The sequence below is a fragment of the Scyliorhinus torazame genome, chromosome 9 (genome assembly GCF_047496885.1).
Source record: "Scyliorhinus torazame isolate Kashiwa2021f chromosome 9, sScyTor2.1, whole genome shotgun sequence".
Classification (NCBI taxonomy): Eukaryota; Metazoa; Chordata; class Chondrichthyes; order Carcharhiniformes; family Scyliorhinidae; genus Scyliorhinus; species Scyliorhinus torazame.
The window spans coordinates 209,593,293-209,615,710 of NC_092715.1; the positions used below are offsets into that span (position 1 = coordinate 209,593,293).

Here is a 22,418-nt window from a genome sequence, read left to right on the forward strand (position 1 = left end):
CTTCCCACTCCTGCGATTCAGGACAGGGTAGTTTCCAGAGGATTGATAGGTGAGGGAAGCATTTCTGACATTTCCAAGGAACTTATGGGATCAGAGGAGACGCAGACCAAGGAGCTGAAGCGAAAGTGGGAGGAGGAGTTGGAGGGAGAGATAAAGGAGGGCCTTTGGGCATACGCGTTGAGTAGTCAACGCGACCGCAACTTGTGCCAGACTCAGCCTGATTCAATTCAAGGTCTTTCACCGGGCCCACATGACAGTGGCCCGGATGAGCAGATTCTTTGTGGTGGAAGATGGATGCGCAAAATGTGCGGGAGGACCAGCGAACCATGTCCACATGTTCTGGACATGTCCAAAGCTGAGGGGATTTTGGCAGGGGTTTGCGAACGTCATGTCCAAGGTGTTAAAAACAAGGGTGGCATTGAGTCCAGAGGTGGCGATTTTCGGGGTGTCACAGGATCCAGGAATCCAGGAGGAGAAAGAGGCAGACGTTCTGGCCTTTGCTTCCCTGATAGCCCGGAGGCGGATATTACTAGCATGGAGGGACTCAAAGCCCCTGAAGTCGGAGACCTGGCTATCGGACATGGCTAGCTTTCTCGGTCTGGAGAAAATTAAGTTTGCCTTGAGAGGGTCACTGTTAGGGTTCGCCCAGAGGTGGCAACCATTTATCAACTTCTTCGCGGAGAATTAATAGTCAGCAGAGAGGGGGGGGGGGGGGGTTAGGTTAGCGTAGATTAGGTGGTTAATTAATGATGGGACCTGTTGGGGAGGGAGGTGGTATTTGCACTATGGTTATATTTTCATGTACATTGCTTATATTGCTGCTGTTACAATGCCAAAAAAATAACTCAATGCCAAAAAAATAACTCAATAAAATGTTTATTAAAAAAAAAGGTTTCTCAACTCTTGTCTACTATTTTCGCTAATACTTAATGAGTATCAATTAAACACATGACTAATACCAAGATTATCAGATTAAAATCTTTAATTGAGATTAATCTTTTCAATCGCTTGATAGGTCTAATCTCTCAATAGCTAATTTGTAATATCACAGACACATTTGAAAGAGATCTCGGAGCTGTCACATGGGATTATGCCAAATACACTGACTGCAAGTGAAGCAATAGTCAGACCCTCTGGGAAGTATAGAAGCAGAGAGAAGGTGGGTAAGGGATGACATGAGGAAAATTTGTTTTACATAGAGAACGATTAAGGTCTGGAAAGCACAGCATAAACTTGTGGCAGAGGCAGATTTAATCATGGCTTACAAAAGAGAATTGGATAAGCACCCGAAATGCAAAGAATTTGCAGAGTTATGTGGCAGGGTGGGATGGGGAAGAGAAAGAGACTTGTTGAGTAGCTCTTGCAGAGTGCCAGCATGGGCCAAATGGCCTCTTTTGATGCTGTAGCCATTCATCATTCCATTTGAGAGGGGCCAGGACAAAACACCCAGAAAATAAAACACCTGCCAAACTATTTACTGCATTGATATGCAAGAAGCAAAGTTCCAAATAGCACTAACTAAGGCTATGAAAATTTGATCTTCTTTTGCATCTGCCAGGTCAGAGAAGTGTCCTTTGCACTTGAGGCAATTTCTTGCTGACTAACGCTCCATGTGTTATGTTCCTTAAGTGCATTAGAAATGAGAACAGGAGCAGAGAGCCACAGCTCCATCTCTACACACATTGCACATTCCATTTCCTTTTGGCATACATGGCATGGACAGGAAGCTCTTGTTTCTTTCATTTTACTGGAATACCAGTAACACCGGATCGGTGTCAGATTATGACCCGAGCCTGGAATTCCACCAAATATTGACCTGGAGAGAAGATGTCCCATGAAAACCGGGTGTTAAATGGTTCCTTCAAATCAGGAGGACCCATCGAGCTGGAGCCGGAAACTTCCACTTACTTCTTTTTTTGTAATTTAGAGCACCCAATTATTTTTTTCCAATTAGGGGCCAATTTAGCGTGGCCAATTCAACTAACCTGCACATCTTTGGGTCGTGGAGGCGAAACCCACGCAAACACTAGGAGAATGTGCAAATCCCACACCGACAGTGACCCAGAGCCAGGATCGAACCTGGGACCTCGGTGCCGTAAGGCAGCGGTGCTAACCACTGTGCCACCGTGCTGCCCACACTTCCACTTACTTCAAGTCAGAATTTTACTCCTCACACATTGTTGCATTGGAACTGCACTGGGAGGCAGAGGCTATTTGCTGTTTCTGGGAAGGCCTATTATGTATTTTCTTTTATTCCCTTTTCTTCTCATGTACTTAATAATCTTGAGCTGCTCGCAGAAAAATACTTTTCACTGTACCTCGGTACACGTGACAATAAACAAATCCAATCCAATCCAAGGTGGGGGAGGTATGGGGTGTTAGGTGATAAAGATGGGTTTGTGTGGCGGTGGAGGTGGCAAGGAACTTTACTGGACAATAAAACATCAAAACTAGCAGCAGTCAAATATCTGTTGTGTGTTGGGGGCAGTAGGAAGAGAATGATGGGAGTAAGACAGATAGAGAGTGTGGGGCAGTGGGGCGTTGTTGGCGATCCTGATCCCAAAGATCCTAAACTTCAAGGATGGTTTACACTGTAATTTCTTTAGTCAGACATCTATTGTTCTGAAACAAGAGTTGTCCAGAAATGTTTCGAGCAGACCCAAGCAACTCACGCTCGGCCATTCGGGCTCTGCAACAAATTAAAAAGGAAAGACCTCGGTAAAGCAATTAGTCAAACAATTTTAGGTTTCACATATATATTTATATCTACAGTATTTTCTGGTTAGGCATTCCAACATAGAATTCCTACAGTGCAGAAGGAAGCCATTCAGCCAATCGGGCCTGTACCAACCCTCCAAAAGAGCACCCTTGCCCATGACCACTCCCACGCCCTATCGCCATTACCCCACTTAACCTGCACATCTTTGGACACGAAGGAGCAATTCTAATATGACCAATCCAACTAACCTGCACATCTTTGGACTGTGGTAGGAAACCGGAGCAGCCGGAAGAAACCCACGCAGACTCGGGGGAACGTGTAAACCCCACAGACAGTCACCCAAGGCTGGAATTGAATCCGGGTCCCTGGAGCTGAGGCAGCAGTGGGGCTGGTTTAGCACAGGGCTAAATCGTTGGCTTTGAAAACAGATCAAGGCAGGCCAGCAGCACGATTCAATTCCCGTACCAGTCTCCCAGGACAGGCGCCGGAATGTGGCAACTAGTGGCTTTTCACAGGAACTTCATTTGAAGCCTACTTGTGACAATAGGCGATATTTTTATTTTTTTAAACCACTGTGCCACCATGACACCCTCATTGTAGAACTTCACGGCATAATCCAGGCAATTCCAAAATCCAGAAATGACTCAGTCCCAAGCATTCTGGCTAGACTGGAGAGGTTACAGTTATAGTGTACTCACTTGCTCCAGAACCACCCTGCCACCATGACCCAGATATTCTGTTTTCTTGGGGTCGGGACTTGTTGTGTAGCTCTTACAAATCATAGATTTTGAATGGTTCTGGTTCTCTCAGCAGAATAGTTACCCAGGAAACATTAGGATTAAAACTACTTCTAACTTTCTGGATAGCGTAATGACACTAACCCCCGCCTCCCCCTCCCCCTTAAACAACCCATCATTGACCTGACCGCCCGATCCCACCACCACTCCACGAACTACCCAACCTCCCGACGCCCCCTCACCCCAACTTCCCATCCTACCCATTTCCTTTACACTTACCTTCTCTCCTCGCAAAGTGGCTGAGACCTTTAAACTTACTGGTTTACGGTAGCAAGTGTTATTAAAAAGTGCATGGCTTCACTTCTCCCAACATAGCTGCATTACAAAGAAGGGACTCCCGGAGCAGCTGCCCTGCACATTTTTCAGCAGGCCCAGGTCAAATGTTCAGACACAAAATGTGCAGCTTCAGTCCAAGGTAATTAAAAAGAAGCAGAGTGATAATACAACGGTGATTCCCAGTCCATGGAAGATTCGGTCACATGTGATTAATAATAGAACAGGCGGAATCTACCAGAGAACAGGCAAGTGTAATGACACGATTAATTAAAGACCTCATCGTAAAGAGCCCTCGAGGCAAGAATGATCATAACAAGTTTTTGAGAGTGCGAAATGTGGGCCCATAACTAATGTTTCAAAATTAAATAAAAGCAATTACAAGAGTATGAAGATGAACTGGATAAATAGGTCAGAAACGAAGATGATGGAGAAGCAATGGCAGACATTTAAGGAGATATTTCATAACTCTCAGCAAAGATATATTCCATTGAATAAGGAAGAATCTACCAGAAGATTCACCATCCGTCGCTAACTAAGGAATTTAAGAGAGGTATCAAACGAAAGAAAAGATGTACAATGCTGCAAAGATTAGTGGTGAACATAAGATAGGGGTGTTTTAGAAATCAGCAAAAAGATGATTGAAAGAATAATGAAGAGGAAGAAATTGGAATAGGAAAGAAAACTAGCAAGAAATATAAAAACAGACCGTAAAAGCTTCTGCAGGTATAGAAAAAGAGTAGTTAAAAATGTGGTCATTGGACTTCCGGTGGCGGCCATGGAGGGGTAGGTCGCACATTTGATAGCTCCCGCCTGTAACGGACTTTTGGACCTTTCCCCCCCCCCCGATTTTGTTTGGATTTTATGGGATAAATCAGTGAAGAGTGAGACAGTAAGGAGAAATCCCCCTCCGGTAAATGGAGAATTGGACCAGAAGTGGCCGGTTGAGACGACAAGGTCCTATAAGGGAGAAGCAAGCAGAGCTGGTAACACGGGACAGCATGGTGGAGGGCAAGGGCTACTGGGAGACAGTGCAGTGGTCAACGGAGAAGCTGGTGAACTTTTTCGAGGATTGCTTCACCAAGCTGAAGGAGGACATGCTGGACCTGATTAAGGCTTCGATTGATCAAGTGGTTCAGAATCAGGAAACCCACGGGAGAGCGATCCAGGAGGTCAAACAAAAGTTGTCCGAGCATGAGGAGTATATAACCGTGCTGGAAAGCAAGGTGGAGATGATGAACGACTGTCGGACAAAAATGCAGGAGAAGCTGGAGAATAGGTCCAGGAGGCAGAATCTCAGACTGTTGGCCTCCCTGAAGGCAGTGAGGGATCAGGTGCGAGGGCTTATATGACGGACATGTTGGAGAAGTTGATGGGGGCTGGGGCGTTCCCTCAGACACTGGAATTGGATAGAGCGCAGAGAGCCCTCGCGAGGAAGCCCAGAGCGAACGATCCGCCGAGCGTCATGGTGGTACGTTTTCACCGTTTCATGGACAAGGAACACGTTTTGCGGTGGGCCAAGAAAGAACGGAGCAGCAAGTGGGAGAACTGTGAGTTGCGTATTTATTAGGACCTGGGAGCGGATTTGGCCAAAAGGCAAGCTGGGTTCAATCGGGCAAAAACAACCCTCTTTAAGAAGGGGGTGAAGTTCAGGATGCTGTACCCAGCCCGTCTGTGGGGCACACATGAGGAAAGGGACTTCTACTTCGAAACACCAGGCGAAGTATGGACCTTTATTAAAGAAAAGCTGGAGGGGAATTAAAAGACATTTAAGCCTCGGAGAAGTTCGGTGGTGGCCATTTGTGGTGTTGGATTGTAAAAATTTAAGTAGTACTGTGTGAAATAATGGTCTGTGTGGATGGTTAAAGGTTGTTTTGTCTTGCAGAGACCTTGTTTGAGGGGGGCGGGGGCTTTGAATTTTGTTCTGCTTTTTGAGTGACTATTTTTCTAAAGTGTTTGTTTCTTCACTGGGTTTTTTCTGTTGTTTGTTTACTGGGGTATGTGATGCTGTTGCAAATGTTCATTCATGTGGGGGGGGGGGGGGGGGAGAAGAGAAGAGGAGTGAACACTAGGGGAGACAGACTGCTTGGTGCCAGGGGTGGGAGCTATCAAGTCAGCATGGGTCGGGAACGGCGACAGCCCGAGGGGGGGCCCGAGGAAGCAGGGAGCACGAGCTCGAGGCTGGCCTAAAAAGGGTGATGGCTAGTTGGCAGGGGGGGGTGGGAGGGGTGGAAGCCCCCCATCCAAGCTGATCACATGGAACGTGAGAGGACTGAATGGGCCGGTCAAGAGGGCTCGCATGTTAACGCATTTGAGGGAACTGAAGGCGGATGTGGCAATGCTACAAGAGACACACCTAAAGGTTACAGACCAGATGAGATTGAGGAAGGGATGGGTTAGACAAGTGTTCCACTCAGGACTGGACTCAAAGACCAGGGGGGTAGCGATTTTGATCAGCAAACGAGTGGCATTCGAGGCAGGGAGAATCATGTCAGACAAGGGGGGGTAGGTACATAATGGTGAGTGGGAAGCTGGAGTGGGTGCGAGTGGTACTTGTGAACATATATGCTCCAATTTGGGACGACGTGGAATTTATGAGGCGGGTGTTAGGTAAGATCCCAGACTTGACACAACCTGATCATGGGAGGGGACTTCAATACAGTCATTAATCCGGAATTGGACCGGTCAAAATCCAGGACAGGGAGGAGGCCGGCTGCGGCAAAGGAATGGAAGGGTTTTATGGAACAGATGTGAGTAGACCCATGGAGGTTTGCACGGCCGAGGACGAAGGAGTTTTCCTTTTTTTCTCATGTTCACAAGGTATACTCTCGCATCGACTTTTTTGTTCTGAGCAGGGCGCTAATACTGAAGGTGGGGGATACGAAGTATTCGGCTATTGCAGTATCGGATCATGCCCCGCACTGGGTGGATCTACGGGTTAGTGTGGATAGAGGGTATCCCCCGCTGTGGAGACTGGATGTGGGATTGCTAGCGGATGAGGTGGTTTGTGGGCAGGTTAACAAGTCCATCCAGAACTACCTGGAAACAAATGATACGGGGGAGGTCTCTGCAGCGACGGTCTGGGAAGTTTTGAAGGCAGTAGTCAGAGGGGAATTAATCTCGATACGGGCCCACAGAGAAAAGGTGGAACGGGCTGAGCGGGATAGGTTAGTGGAGGAGATACTCCAGATGGGCAGGAGATACTCGGAGGCCTCGGACGCGGGTCTCCTGAGGGAGCGGCGGAGGTTACAGGTGGAGTTTGGGCTGTTGACCACAGGGAAAGCAGTGGAACAGTTGAGGAAGGCAAGAGGGGCGATCTATGAGTACGGGGAAAAGGCAAGCAGAATGTTGGCGCACCAGCTCAGGAAAAGAGAGGCGGCCAGGGAGGTAGGTAGAGTAAAGAGTAGAGATGGTAATATGGTCCTGGACCCAGCGGGGGTGAATAAGGTGTTTAAGGAGTAGTTGAGGTTCCCGAGGGTGGAGGAGGACCTGGTGGAGGAGGACCTGGTGGAGGGGCTGGGGGCCCCAGTTGAGATTGAGGGAAAGGTATTGGATATTTACCAGGACCTTTCGGAGGCGGAGGAAACTCAGATGGAGGAGCTTAAAGGCAAGTGGGAGGACGAGCTAGGTGGAGAGATAGAGGCGGGTCTATGGGCGGATGCCCTAAGCAGGGTTAATACCTCCTCATCGTGCACCAGGCTTAGCCTGATAGAATCTAAGGTAATCCACAGTGCACACATGACAGTGGCTAAGATGAGCAAGTTTTTCGGGGTAGAGGATAGGTGTGCGAGGTGCACGGGAAGCCCAGCAAATCATGTCCACATGTTTTGGGCATGCCCGGAGCTTAGAGGGTTTTGGCAGGGTTTTGCTAAGGCAATGTCCACGGTGCTAAAAACACGGGTGGTGCCAAGTCCGGAGGTAGCGATCTTTGAAATGTCGGAAGATCTGGGAGTTCAGGGAGCGAAAGAGGCCGACGTTCTGGCCGAGGGATAAAAGGGAAAGAGGAACCTAAAACAGTTACAATCACTAGAGAAAAGGTCATGGGAAAACAAATGGAACTTAAGGCTTACAGGTTCCCTAGTCCTGATGGCCTGCATCCTAGGTCCTAAAATAAGTGGCTGCAGAAATGGTGGGTGTATTAGTTTAAATGTTTCGAAAATCCCTAGAATCTGGTAAAAGTCCCAGCAGATTGGAAAACTGCAAAAACACCACAGTTCAAGAGAGAGGCAGAAAGCAGGAAAGAGTAGGTTAGTTAGTCTATTGTCTGTTATTGAGAAAATGGAATCCATTATTAAGAGAGGCAGTAGTCGAACATTAATAAAAATCATAATACTATTTGGCAGAGTCAACATGGTTTTGTGAAAGAGCAATCACATTTGACACATTTTGCAGTTCATAGTGGATGTAACAGAGTGGATAAAGGGGAACCGGTAATGTGGTATATTTAGATTTCCAAATAGCATTTGATAAGATGCCACATAAAATATTATGACACAGGCAAAAACGTATGAGTTTGGGGTTGATTTATTAGCATGGGCAAACTCCAGATTAACATATGGGAGTTGGGACTAATGGGTCATTTTCCAGATGGCAAACAGTATCAAGTGGAATGCCACAGAGATCAGAGCAGCAGCCTCAACTATTTACAATCTATATTAATGATTTGGATGTACAGACTGACTGTATTGTAACCAAATTTGCTGACCATACAAAGGTAGGCAGGAAAGCAAGTTGTGAGAAGGATAGAAAAGTCTGTAGAGATTTGTTAAGTGGCCAAAAAATTGGCAGCTGGAGTATAACATGTGAAAACGTGAGGAGGATGTCCACTTTGGCAGGAAGAATGGGGAAGCAGAATATTATTTAAATGGAGAGAAACTGCTGAATACCAGAAGGATCTGGGCGTCCTTGTACATGAATCACAAAAGGTTAGCGTGCAGGTAGAGCAAGTAATTGGGAAGACAAATAGAATGTTGGCCTTTATTGCAATGGGTTGGAGTATAAAAAGGAATTCGGGCTATAATTCTGTGTTGATAAGACCGCATCGGGAACTGTGTACACAGTTTTACTCTCCCAAGGAGGGACAATTGCATCAGGAGCAGTTCAGAGAAGATTCACAAGGCTGATTCCTGGGGTGAGGAAAGACTGGGCAGGGAGGGCCTATACTCATTGGAGTTTAAAGAGAAGAGGTTTTCCATTTAAGAGGGCGATGAGAAGGAAATTATTCTCAGAGGGCTATTAGTCTTTGGAATTCTCCTCCACAGAGAACACTGGAGGCTGGGTCATTAAATATATTCACGGCTGAGTTAGACAGATTTTTGACTGACAAAGGATTTAAGGGTTATGGGGAAAGCAGAAAGGTCACAATCAGATCAGTCATGATCTTATTGAATGACAGAGCAGGCTCGAGGGGCCAAATGGCCTCCACGCTTTCCTGTTTTGTACATAATAGAACATAGTGCAGAAGGAGGCCATTCGGCCCATCGGATCTGCACCGACCCACTTAGATCCTCAGTTCCACCCTATCCCCATAAATCAATAACCCCTCCTAACCTTTTTTGGACACGGAGGGCAATTTAGCATGGCAAATCCACCTAACTTGCACGTCTTTGGATTGTGGGAAACCCACGCAAACACCCGGAGGAAACCCACGCAGACACGGGGAGAACGTGCAGATTCCTCAGTGACCCAGCGGGGAATCGAACCTGGGACCCTGGCGCTGTGAAGCCACAGTGCTAACCACTGTGCTACCCATTCTTATTCCGTTGTAAACAAATTCATAATTATTCAGTTACGAATTACTGGGAAGCATTCACACTCTTTGTCCCCTGACTCCAGCTGCCTCGATATTCAGACCATTCCCAACTTGCACAGGCTCCATAAAACACACAGCTGTGCTCTGCCACAGCGACCACCCCCTGCAGCAACTCTTCCCTACCCCTGCTGTTTACGTGCAACACCTTTCATATTTGGAGCCGTTAAATGCCCAGTTAATCTGGTGGAATGGAAACCAGCCCAGATTTTTCCAATTATCTGATCTCCTTAAGGGAAAGGGAATTATCCTTTTCAAATGACACTGATGGAGCGTGACCTGGCAGGCAGCCAATTTTCCCAGTCTCTGCAGCGTGTGACGTGCCTCTGCTGAGGACCCGCATGACAGAATTTCGGAATGCTCCCTCCCCCCCCCCACCCCCACCACCACCTACGTGTTAGTTACAGCTTCAGGCTCTCAATTACTCAAAAGCCCTGGCAAGGATTGGAAGAATAAGTGTTATCACACAGCCACCACAGACTAGTTTCCTGTAAGTACAGGACGGAGTTCATGGAGCTTAAGCTCCCGAATGTTAACAGAACTACTTCGCTCTATCCAACCCGAACCTGCCACAATCATTTTAACAGGGCAATATATATGGAACCTCCAACACTTACAAACATTCTGGTCCAGGTGTTTGTTCCTCCTGCTACTTTTTTTCTGGAGGATATTATTCTTAGTTCATCTCAAGAGTATGGGACAAGCTATCGAGGCTGACTAAAATTAAAAAATATGGTTCTCTCTCCAATCACCATTTCCACAATTAACACGTTAGTCCGCTCCCTCCCAGCAACTGCTGCAATCTAATGAGGCTATTAACAGAGGTTAAAAAATAAAGACAATAGTATTGTGCGGGAATCAAAAATAAAAAGGGATATTAAAATTAGCCTTCAATCAAATACATGGTAGTCTGCATGGAAAGCACAGTGCAGGTTAGTGGGGTCAATGGTGTTTGTGTCATGTTCAACTCCTTTGAATATTTTAGTATCAATCCCAGTTTCGCGCACATCGCAATGGGAGTACGTCAGGTGGGAATGTCATGCACCAGAATACTCATCTTTTGAATCTGTGGATCATGGGTTCAACCCTCAGTTCAGGACTTCAGCACATACTTTAGGCTGACAAGTGTGTCACTGCGGTACCAAGGGAGTGCTGCAATGTCAGAGGCACGTCTTACGAGGTATTAAATCAAAGCACCTCTGCCCGTTCAGGAATCATTTCCAATAAGTGTTATTAAACTAAAGTGTTAATTAAACTAAAGATTGGGGGGGGGGGGGGGGGAAGGGAAAGTCAGGGAACCAAGAGGTGAAGTAATCAGTGGGAAGCGTAGCTGCTTAGGAATACAAAAAAGCACGAAAAGACAGAACTCAGGAGAGGTTACAATAGTCCCCATCCCACAAAATGTGACAGTGTATGGAAAGGCTCAGTAAACCAAGGTCCACCACACTAAGAAAACAAAAAGGGACGGTCAATAGAGAATTAAAGGTGCTATATTTAAATGCGCGCAGTGTATGGAACAAGGTAGATGAGCTTGTGGCCCAGATTGTGACTGGCAGGTATGATGTGGTAGGCATCACAGAGACGTGGTTGCAGGGGGTTCAGGACTGGCATTTAAACATCCAGGGATTCACAACCTATCGAAAAGACAGAGAGGTGGGTAGAGGGGGGCGGGGTTGCCTTGTTAATTAGGAATGAAATGAAATCAATAGCACTAAACGACATGGGGTCAGATGATGTGGAGTCTGTGTGGGTAGAGTTGAGGAACCACAAAGGCAAAAAAACCATAATGGGAGTTATGTACAGGCCTCCTAACAGTAGTCAGGACCAGGGGCACAAGATGCACCACGAAATAGAAAGTGCATGTCAGAAAGGCAAGGTCACAGTGATCATGGGGGACTTTAATATGCAGGTGGACTGGGTAAATAATACTGCCAGTGGACCCAAGGAAAGGGAATTCATTGAATGTTTACAGGAGGGCTTTTTGGAACAGCTTGTGATGGAGCCCACGAGGGAACAGGCCATTCTGGACTTAGTGTTATGTAATGAGCCAGACTTGATTAAAGATCTTAAAGTAAGGGAACACTTAGGAGGCAGTGATCATAATATGGTCGAATTCAATCTCCAATTTGAAAGAAAGAAGGTAGAATCAGATGTAAAGGTGTTACAGTTAAATAAAGATAACTACAGGGGCATGAGGGAGGAACTGACGAAAATCGAGTGGGAGCAGAGCCTAGTGGGAAAGACAGTAGAACAGCAATGGCAGGAGTTTCTGGGAGTAATTGAGGACACCGTACAGAGGTTCATCCCAAAGAAAAGAAAGGTTATCAGAGGGGGGATTAGGCAGCCATGGCTGACAAAGGAAGTTAGGGAATGCATCAAAGCAAAAGAGAAAGCCTATAATGTGGCAAAGAGTAGTGGGAAGTCAGAAGATTGGGAAGGCTACAAAAACAAACAGAGGATAACAAAGAGAGAGATAAGGAAAGAGAGGATCAAATTTGAAGGTAGGCTAGCCAGTAACATTAGGAATGATAGTAAAAGTTTCTTTAAATACATTAAAAACAAACGGGAGTCAAAAGTTGACATTGGGCCGCTCCAAAATGACGCTGGTAATTTTGTGATGGGAGACAAGGAAATAGCCGAGGAACTGAATAAGTACTTTGCCTCAGTCTTCACAGTAGAAGACATGAGTAATATCCCACCAATTCCGGAGAGTCAGGGGGCAGAGTTGAATATGGTAGCCATCACAAAGGAGAAAGTGCTAGAGAAACTAAGAGGTCTAAAAATTGATAAATCTCCGGGCCCAGATGGGCTACATCCTAGAGTTCTAAAGGAGATAGCTGAAGAAGTAGTGGAGGCGTTGGTGATGATGTTTCAAAAGTCACTGGAGTCAGGGAAAGTACCAGAGGATTGGAAAATCGTTGTTGTAACCCCCCTGTTCAAGAAGGGAACAAGGGAAAAGATGGAAAATTATAGGCCAATTAGCCTAATCTCGGTTGTTGGCAAGATTCTAGAATCCATTGTTAAGGATGAGATTTCTAAATTCTTGGAAGTGCAGGGTCGGATTAGGACAAGTCAGCATGGATTTAGTAAGGGGAGGTCTTGCCTGACAAACCTGTTAGAGTTCTTTAAAGAGATAACAAATAGGTTAGACCAAGGAGAGCCAATGGATGTTATCTATCTTGACTTCCAAAAGGCCTTTGATAAGGTGCCTCACGGGAGACTGCTGAGTAAAATAAGGGCCCATGGTATTCGAGGCAAGGTACTAACATGGATTGACGACTGGCTTTCAGGCAGAAGGCAGAGAGTTGGGATAAAAAGGTTCTTTTTCGGAATGGCAACCGGTGACGAGTGGTGTCCCGCAGGGTTCAGTGTTGGGGCCACAGCTGTTCTCTTTATATATTAACGATCTAGATGACGGGACTGAGGGCATTGTGGCTAGGTTTGCCGATGATACAAAGATAGGTGGAGGGGCAGGTAGTATGGAGGAGGTGGGGAGGCTGCAGAAAGATTTAGACAGTTTAGGAGAGTGGTCCAAGAAATGGCAGATGAAATTCAACGTGGGCAAGTGCGAGGTCTTGCACTTTGGAAAAAAGAATAGAGGCGTGGACTATTTTCTAAATGGTGACAAAATTCATAATGCTGACGTGCAAAGGGACTTGGGAGTCCTAGTCCAGGATTCTCTAAAGGTAAACTTGCAGGTTGAGTCCGTAATTAAGAAAGCAAATGCAATGTTGTCATTCATCTCAAGAGGCTTGGAATATAAAAGCAGGGATGTACTTCTGAAGCTTTATAAAGCATTAGTTAGGCCCCATTTAGAATACTGTGAGCAATTTTGGGCCCCACACCTCAGGAAGGACATACTGGCACTGGAGCGGGTCCAGCAGAGATTCACACGGATGATCCCAGGAATGGTAGGCCTAACGTACGATGAACGTCTGAAGATCCTGGGATTATATTCATTGGAGTTTAGGAGGTTGAGGGGAGATCTAATAGAAACTTACAAGATAATGAATGGCTTAGATAGGGTGGATGTAGGGAAGTTGTTTCCATTAACAGGGGAGACTAGGACCCAGGGGCACAGCCTTAGAATAAAAGGGAGTCACTTTAGAACAGAGATGAGGAGAAATTTCTTCAGCCAGAGAATGGTGGGTCTGTGGAATTCATTGCCACAGAGGGCGGTGGAGGCCGGGACGTTGAGCATCTTTAAGACAGAAGTTGATAAATTCTTGATTTCTCGAGGAATTTAGGGCTATGGAGAGAGAGCGGGTAAATGGAGTTGAAATCAGCCATGATTGAATGGTGGAGTGGACTCGATGGACCGAGTGGCCTTACTTCCACTCCTATGTCTTATGGTCTAATAAAAAAGCAGGGAATTCTTCCACTAGACTAGATAACCCTTGCATCACCTAAACAGATTATCCGGTCATTATCCGATTTGTGGGATCTTGCTGTGCATTAATTAGCTGCTGCGTTTCTCACATCGCTAACTACACTTCACGAGTACTTCATTGGTTGCAAAGTGCTGTAGAACAGGCATTGTCAAACTCCGGGGCGCAACCCACCCATGTGTCGCGGGCGGGTGTCAGGAGGGTCACGGAGCCGTCCGTCGCGGCGCTCCCGATCGCACAAATCCCCACGCAACAGCCAGCTTTTAATAATGCCGGCTGCGAGCGGCCTTCAAAATGGCCAGTAACAGATTTTTAAAAATTTGGCCGCACTGCGCATGCGCACCGATGATCGGGCACAGATGCGCAGTGCATCGGCATGTGTTTTGATATGGTCGCAGCCTTCTTTTCCCCCAAGTTCGGGTGTCAAAGGGACCATTGGGGCCAAAGGGACCCAAAACCATTTCCTCCATTTTTGTCAGCAACGAACAAGGTAAGAGAAAATGGTGGGTCACGCAGGTCGGCCGGGACAGTGAAGGTCGGCTGGCATGGGTCACGAAGGTCGGCCGGCGTGGGTCACAAAGGTCGGCCGGCGTGGGTCACAAAGGTCGGCCGGTTGGTAAAAATGGGTCCCCGGAAAATAAGTTTGAAAAACACTGTTGTAGAACATAGTGAGGTTGTAAATGCAAGTCCACCCTTCCACCCAATGCATATTTGAATCAGTGATTTTATTGGAATCTGTTTTGATTTCCAACTGTGTGACTTTGCACTGTGTGAGCAAGTGATTTACTTCCAGACATGAACAGCACCATTCCAACAGCTGTGGGTGTTGTAGGATATTGGAGAGTAACTGGCCTACCATCTTATCCTTCTCAGGAGACTGACACTTCTGTTTAAATCGAAGGTCGAGCTCAGTAACTCACAATGATGGATTTTAACTTGAATGCCAGATGGAAAACTGACTTTTAGTGGGATACCATCCGGTATACATTCCAATTTACATAGTGGTATCATGACGATTATCCGCCTGGCAGTGAAAGTTAAAAATATATCCCAATATAAGAAATTACAGGTGTGACAAGCCTCTCACTGAAGCGATGTTCACATCTTGTGATTTGCATCAAAGTCTGTGCTGTTAAATTAGTTGTTTCATCTTGATCCCAGGGCTCTTCATTCTCTCAATATATCAATTTCATATCAGTGACATCCTCCACTCAGCACCCAACCTTATTCACTCTATCGTTGTCCATTGTCCACACGTTTTTCATACTCCGCTTTCAACACTGATCACAGTGCACTGGCACAACCCAAGCAGCTAATTGACATACCAGGGCCACTGAGAGCCAACCTCTGCCCTTGCTATTGATACCCACCTCCACATCCCAATTCCCCGCGAAACCCTTCCCGCCATCACTCACCTGCGTCCAGGGATCCAACAAATATCCAGGCCTCGGTTTGGTGTCTTCCCTGTAGCAGCCACTGCCTCCCAATGGCGCTACTGAGCAGCTACAGGCAACCGATTGTTCAGCAGATCTCAGTAGGCTCGGCTTCCATCCCTGGGAACTGCCTCATTGGCAAGCAATACCAGCCATCCTTCCCAAGAGGCGGCAATGCCAGCTCTTAAGCTGGCAGCTGAGCATCTGTTGCCTCCATAAAATTTCTTCTACAAAACTTCCACAAACAATGCAATAATGACCAGATAGTGTTGTTGATTGAGGTGTAAATATTGACCAGGACATCAGGGCTATCTCCTCTGTTCTTCTTCAAAATAGTGCCATGGAATCTTTTCTATCCACCCGAGGGGGCAGAGGTGACCATGCTTTAATATCTAATTCAAAATATGGTACCTCTGACAAGGCAGCACTCTCAGTACTGCACTGCAGAGTGACAGTCTTTATTTTTATGTTCAGGTTTTTAATTGGGACTTGGAACTCACAATCTGCAACCCACGCTCAAGAGGTGAGAGTGCTACCAACTGAGTCCAGGCTGACCGTAATCAACAACACACAGACCACTTTAAGGTTGGCGTCCATTCCACCAATTAATGGGAGAAAACCTTTAATATTTCTATTTCTTATAGAATAACCACAGTTCACATGCATTGACTAAGTCAAATAGTGCAAAAAATATTCCTCAATTAATCAGGCAGAATTTAAAAATTAAAAGTATTTTTTAAAAAGCAAAAGAAATTCCTGATGAGGATATCTATACCTCACCAACTTGCTTTGTGTTCATTGGAGCTGGATTCAATGGCTAAAATAAAGTCAAGCATCATTGTAATATGCTGTACGAAGATTCCTCAATCAATGCCATTTGTTATCACGCGAGACTGCTTGTTCATCAAATTCTTTCCTGTCACATGATCTGTGCTCAAACTGTGCAACATATTGGCAGGAACAAAGCTACAGCATGAATGATGGATGCCGGTTAACAGCTGAAACTCTGGTCCAGGTTCCTTGGAGGATGCAGTTGCTTGTGAGACAGAGTTGTAAAAATTCAAATGGAACAGTTGTGATTGCACCATACATCACAAAAATCCCAAATGCCTAACAAGTTGACTAAATTAGGCTTTCAATTCAAAGTTAGCTTCATATTCTTTATATGCTGCATGTTTTGGCCACTTTATAAAACATATATTTCTATCTAAAAAGATATTTTACACCAAGAATACCCAAGTGGCATGACATTGATAAAAGGTTGTAAGCGAGGAGCCGCAGGCACATGTTTGACATGCATGATCATTCCCTACAACAGTGTAAAAGTAATGATATTTTAAACATAGGCTATACAATCTGGGGCTGATTTCACAAACAGCCACCAGCAGCAGACTCTTGCAAAACCTGGAGAGAAGAGAGAAATTCTTCATCCATTCACTTTAATGGAAGGAAACTGGTGAGGAGCATGTTTCCAGGTTTGCTGATGTGCACTGCCAGCAGGCGGCATTTTGCCAGGAGCACTACTTTGTAAAATTGGCCTTAGGACCTTTGGCATAAATAAGGAGACTGCAGACCGTACACACATCATTTGAACTTTACAATTACAATTTACAGGTTGCTCTCCAAGTTGGATATTTCCCAAAGGAAGAGGGGCAGGGGGAAAAATGTGCAGTATAAAGGGGGAAAAAAAGCACAAAGAGAATAATGAAATGGGTACAGAGTCAAGATGGCAGGCCAATGTGAAGGGCAAATGCACTAAAGGCCAGAATGTTGGGATCAATAGGTGGAGGTCTCACACCTTAGAAGGTTTGGCCCATGTCCATCAAGATTACAGTCCCAACTTAGAATCAGTTTTGTAACACTAGTGATCCCAATACTGATCATCAGCGAATCCCATGCTGAATTTCCCTCAACCATCAATTACTAGGAAAAAGGTACTGGGAAAAGTATTAGACCTAAAAGAAATTCCCTCGCGTGGAGGTCTTGCTTTCTAGGATCTTAAAGAAATGCCTGAAGCAGTAGTAGATACATTGATTCTAATCTCCCCAAATTCCCGAGATTGTGGAAAGGTCCCATCAGATTGGAATTGTATTAAAATTCTCCAGTACAGTAGATATCCAACACTGTGCCATAGATAAAATCATACTCAGTACATAAGAAGTTAAGCCCCAAAATGTTAACCAATCAGCTTACAGGTGCAGATACGCACATGACAGCCAAAAACCTCGCCTTGGCTAGTACATTTCTGAAAGACAGGAGTACAAATTTTCACCCATTGATTTAAAGGGATTCCTGTTTTTTTGCAGATGAAATAATTATATCTCCTTCAAATGCTAAATTGTCTTGCGTCCAACAGACAAGTCTCCTTACCACTTGCAACACATAGTCAGAGTGGGTTAGGGTTGCTGTAAAAACTAGTCACACTTGTCGAAATTGGCCAACAACAACCCTAGACCAGGAGCATCCAAATGTTGGTCTTGGTGAGCCTTTTGGTGTATACTAGGGAGTTTGATTAGCTGAGATAAACGTAAATGCAAATTCCCCATTAAGCTGCAGATATCTCCTGTTACTGATACTAACAAGCCTTGAGTATGCCTTTCTGATTTAGGGCTGATCTACCAACCAGGCAAGAGGTCTCCCTAGGTCTACAGAATTCAAACAAGGTAACCTAACAGGCCGAGTATTAATGCAGAATTACTGCCCGTCTTTAGCCAGACTGAAGCAGATGGTGCATTCCAAGCACAATGCGTTGTCTCCAGTTCCATCTCCCACTTCCTTGCCTTGTTTACACACCTGTACACCAGTGGATTTGCCAATGCCAGTAAATAGAACCCAAATTTAAACGGGAATTGCCAGAGATTGAATGGTGGATGAATGGGACACAGGGGAAAAACACTTTGAAGAGTCCTACAGCGCTCATTACGGCCATTCACTCCAAGAAGCAGTTCCAGGTGTAGTGTTTCTTTCTCTCTGCCACCTCTCCACTCTACCCAATTACAGCATCTCAAGGGAAAGGGACAAGTGCGGCCGGCCCAAAAGGAAGTTGCACAATAGTTCAGATCCTCGCAGGCACGAGTTGAAGAAACGGGGTTATGACCCTGGTTAATCCAAAAGCTCCTCACTGACGACAAGGTTTGGATGAATGGTGAAGAATGCAGCACCCCCCACCCAGCCACCCCCCTCATGCGTTTTACTCTACCTCTGGTGAAGAGCCTGGCTTTTTCTTCAGCTCTTCACATTTCCGCAGCTTGCAGATCTGGTGGCCGGTTTTGCGGTTCCGGCAGCTGCTGCACTCGCCACAGTTGATGAGCCTCCGACAGGGTGCGCACAGCCCGCACCTTTTCCTCTTCTTCTTGGCGGGCTGGCTGGCGGCGGCGGGCGGGGCCTGCTGAGGCAGGGCGGTGCAGTCCGGCAGGCTGGCGAGCTGCAGCGCGCCGTCCGCCATGGCAGCCAGGGCGGCGGCGGGCGAGTGCAGGGCGGTCATGATGAGGATGCCGGGGGGCAGGGAGATGGCGCCCAGGGCGGGGGGCAGCGCGCCCGGGCTCTGCGGCTCGCTGGGCCAGGCGCCGGGCAGCCGGCTGCGTGGGGTGCACATGGCGGCCGCCCGCCTCTCCCACAGCCGCTCGCCGCCGCCGTTCCACAGCGAGCCCCCCGCTGCCGGCGGGCGCCCCGCCCCTCGCCCGGCTTGGCGGCAATTCGCCGAGAGCCTCTCCTCCTCGGAATCCGAGTCCACCACCACTACGCTCGCCTCCCCTGGCTTCTGCTGCTCGCAAGCCTTCCCGGAACAGCCGAAGCCTCTTCCAGCAGACATGGCTCAGCCAGACACACACCTCAGCTCCCAGGAAAAGTTCTCCCTCCACTGTCCCAGCGCCTGTGGCTCACAAAGTACTGTATCTCTCTCTGTCACACGTCCCGCTCGTTCACATCTTTTTTGAGCTGGAAGAAAACACACAAGAGGCCAGTGTTAAAATCTGGAAGCCAAGAATTCTCTCCCTCACACACACACATACAAATCTGCAAAAGATCATTTTGTTACAAGCGAGTTTCTTTTGCTGTGGGGAAGGGGAGGGGGAGGTTTCTCCCTGGGTTTCAGCTTGGTCAAAGATGCTCTTCTGGAAGCCCGGAGGCGTTTTCTTGGCAGTCTCCAGCCAGTGGAAAGGACATCCTATCACCAGCAGCGAAGTACACATAACTCAGCGCTCACATCTGGTGCTTTTTGGCTAATTAGGATGGGATGGGATGGGATGGGATGGGGGGGGGGGGGGGGGGAGTAAAAAGAGAGGTGGTTCAGAGATCTTGTCAACATTTTCTGCTTTCAGCATTAAATTGCGAGCACCGTTCCCTCGAGCACGCTGCATTGACCTAAAGGCACCTCTGACATTTGCACTCAGGATCTCCTGTTTACAAGACGGGCGCTTCCACCACCCAAACCACAGCGCCAACTTTGCCACTCTCCATCCTAATCCCAGAGAGCCACAATGATTCAAACCCATTGGTGTCAGCGCCCCGATTTTGGATTTAACCACCGTCACGTTTAAGGACGATTTCCAGTTAAAACTCAGTGTCTTCAATTAAGTTACAATTCAGTTGGATGCACACAAACGGAGAAAAATGCTCTTTCTCGCATAGCATGTCAGATGGAGACAATTCCAGATGTTGCAAAGGTCGCATTTGAACCAAATGGGGAATAAGGGATCTGAACTGAAAAACGCCATTAGCACAATTGACGAATCCCAGATGTGATCCGAGGAAAGTAGCTATTTAGCTTCCTGCCAATAAGCTCATCTTGCAGAAGATTGAATTCAAAACAATTAGGAGATATCACCACTCAAGTATAGGACCAACTAGGTTTAATTGATGTTGCTTTCTCTAAAAGTTATTTGTCTCACTAACAGAACTGTAAGCTTGCAAAATCAGAGGAATTTGCAGCTGGGAGGAGGCTCATGGACACAAGGAGCCAAAAGAAAACACTGGACAATCTCAGCAGGTCTGACAGCATCTGTGAAGAGAGAAGGGACCTAACGTTTCGACCTGCTCAGATTGTCCAATTTTTTTGTTTTTGTTTCAGATTCCAGCATCCACAGTAATTTGCTTTTATTACCGTCAAGGAGCTATCGAGTCGCATCCCACTTTCCAGCTCTTGCTCCCTGTGGACTAGGGCACTTCAAAGAGCATTATGAATTTCACTGAAAGCTGCGTTCTATGCAACAACCATATCAGCGACTGGTATATTTATAGTACTTTTACATTAAAAGATGTCAAAAAGTGGTTTGCAGGAGGTAAATCAGACATAAAATGGACACCACACCTCAGAAAGAGGTTAAAACATGTGGTAAAATGCTTGCTCCAACACTTCGGTTTTAAGAGGAGACTGGTGAAGGAGTTTGGAGAGGGTCTTTCAGAGTTTAAGGGCCTGGTCACTTGAAGGCAGAGCCGCACATGGTGCCCTGAGGCAAGTGGGAATGCAGAAGAGGTCAGTAGGTCTGAAGGAGGTTACAGAGATATTGGAACGGTGGAGATGTGTAGAAAATTGGACACCAGGATGAGATTTTAAAATGAAGGTGTATGCAGAAGAGCAGTCAATGTGGAGCAACAATCGCAGAGCTGAAGGCTTGTGGTATTATAGGTATTATGGTACCTGATAGGCTAAAGCACCATTGGTGGAAACTGTATGCTTTCTATTGGTTAGAATGTATGATAGCTCCGCCCTGCTAGGCAGGGTATAAGAACCCGGGGGGGGGGGGGGGGGGGGGGGGGGGGGGGAAACATCTAGCTTATTAAAGGCTTCAGTTGGACTACAACCTCGCTTTAGTGATCATTGATCGTGCATCAATTTAATATGCTAGTTTTTTTTAAGAAGAAAGGATGGAGCTCCGAATCAAGCCGGAGTGTCTGCAACTTAGCCCCCACGTGGCGAACTCAGCGGCAATCTTGAAGCACTGGCTGGCGTGCTTTAAAGGATATCTCGGGACAGCCGAAGACGCACCCACAGGAGAGCAGAAACTGCACGTCCTGCACTCAAGGGTGAGCCCAGAGATTTACACCCTCATCGAGGAAGCGGAAGACTTCGATGCAACAATAGAGCTGCTAAAAGGACACTATATTTGCCCGCTAAACCAGGTCTACGCCCGGCACCTGCTTGCAACAAGGCGACAAACCCCTAGGGAATCGCTGGAGGAATTCTACCGTGCACTCCTGGTGTTGGGAAGAAGCTGCAGAACTCTTAGTCCGAGACGCTTTCGTGGCAGGTATGCTATCTTCATACATTCGCCAGCGTCTGTTAGAAAAGGACACCTTGGGTCTCAGGGAGGCACGAGCCCTTGCAGGCTCCCTGGACGTGGCCTCCAGGAACGCCCGGGCTTACATTCCCGACCGTGCGGCAGCCCCCTGGGCACCCTGGAACCCCTCCGCGGCCGACCCCGAGACTTCCCCCATTTCCCCACAGGCCTGCGCTGCAAGGCAGCCTGGCAACCCCGGGGGGCCCTGCTGCTACTTTTGCGGGCAGGTCAAGCACCCCCGCCAGTGCTGTCCGGCCTGCGCATCCACCTGCAAGGGATGCGGCAAAAAGGGCCATTTCGTGGGGGTATGTCAGGCCCCGTGCGGCCAGCGATCGCCGCCATCTTCATATTCCAGGGCCACGTGCGAACCCCGGGCACCACCATCTTGTTCTGCAGACGCCACGTTGGAGGGAAGGGCGCCGCCATTTTGTGCACCCCCAGCCATGTGCGACCAATGGGAGCCGCCATCTTGGATGAACCCCCAGGACCCCAGCTCGGCTGACCACGCACTGCCCGAAGAGAACTCTCAACTGCTGCGATTAGCCTCGGTGACTCTGGATCAATCTCGGCCTCGAACACTCTCAACCGCTACGACGACCGTATTCATCAACGGGCACGAGACGTCCTGCCTAATTCGCTCTGGGAGCACGGAGAGCTTCATACGCCCTGACACGGTAAAACGCTGTTCTCTCCTCATCCACCCCATTCATCAAAAATTCTC

At 47.1% G+C, this 22,418-nt stretch overlaps 1 protein-coding gene across 2 annotated transcripts in view; it reads right to left on the minus strand.

Moving 5' to 3' along the window:
• LOC140429711 (uncharacterized) overlaps window positions 1–22,418 on the minus strand; it is a 97,370-nt gene that overhangs the window by 60,833 nt on the left and 14,119 nt on the right. Inside the window, exons 1-2 of one of the 2 annotated variants that reach the window (XM_072517039.1) lie at window positions 19,456–19,574; window positions 18,619–19,355 (exon numbers count right to left, since the gene is read on the minus strand). In XM_072517039.1, coding sequence (XP_072373140.1) covers window positions 18,619–19,230 — 612 coding nt within the window. In that variant the 5' untranslated portion in view covers window positions 19,231–19,355; window positions 19,456–19,574. Of the gene's footprint in view, window positions 1–18,618; window positions 19,356–19,455; window positions 19,575–22,418 lie in introns of those variants that run through there. The other variant, XM_072517038.1, reaches the window with a different exon arrangement.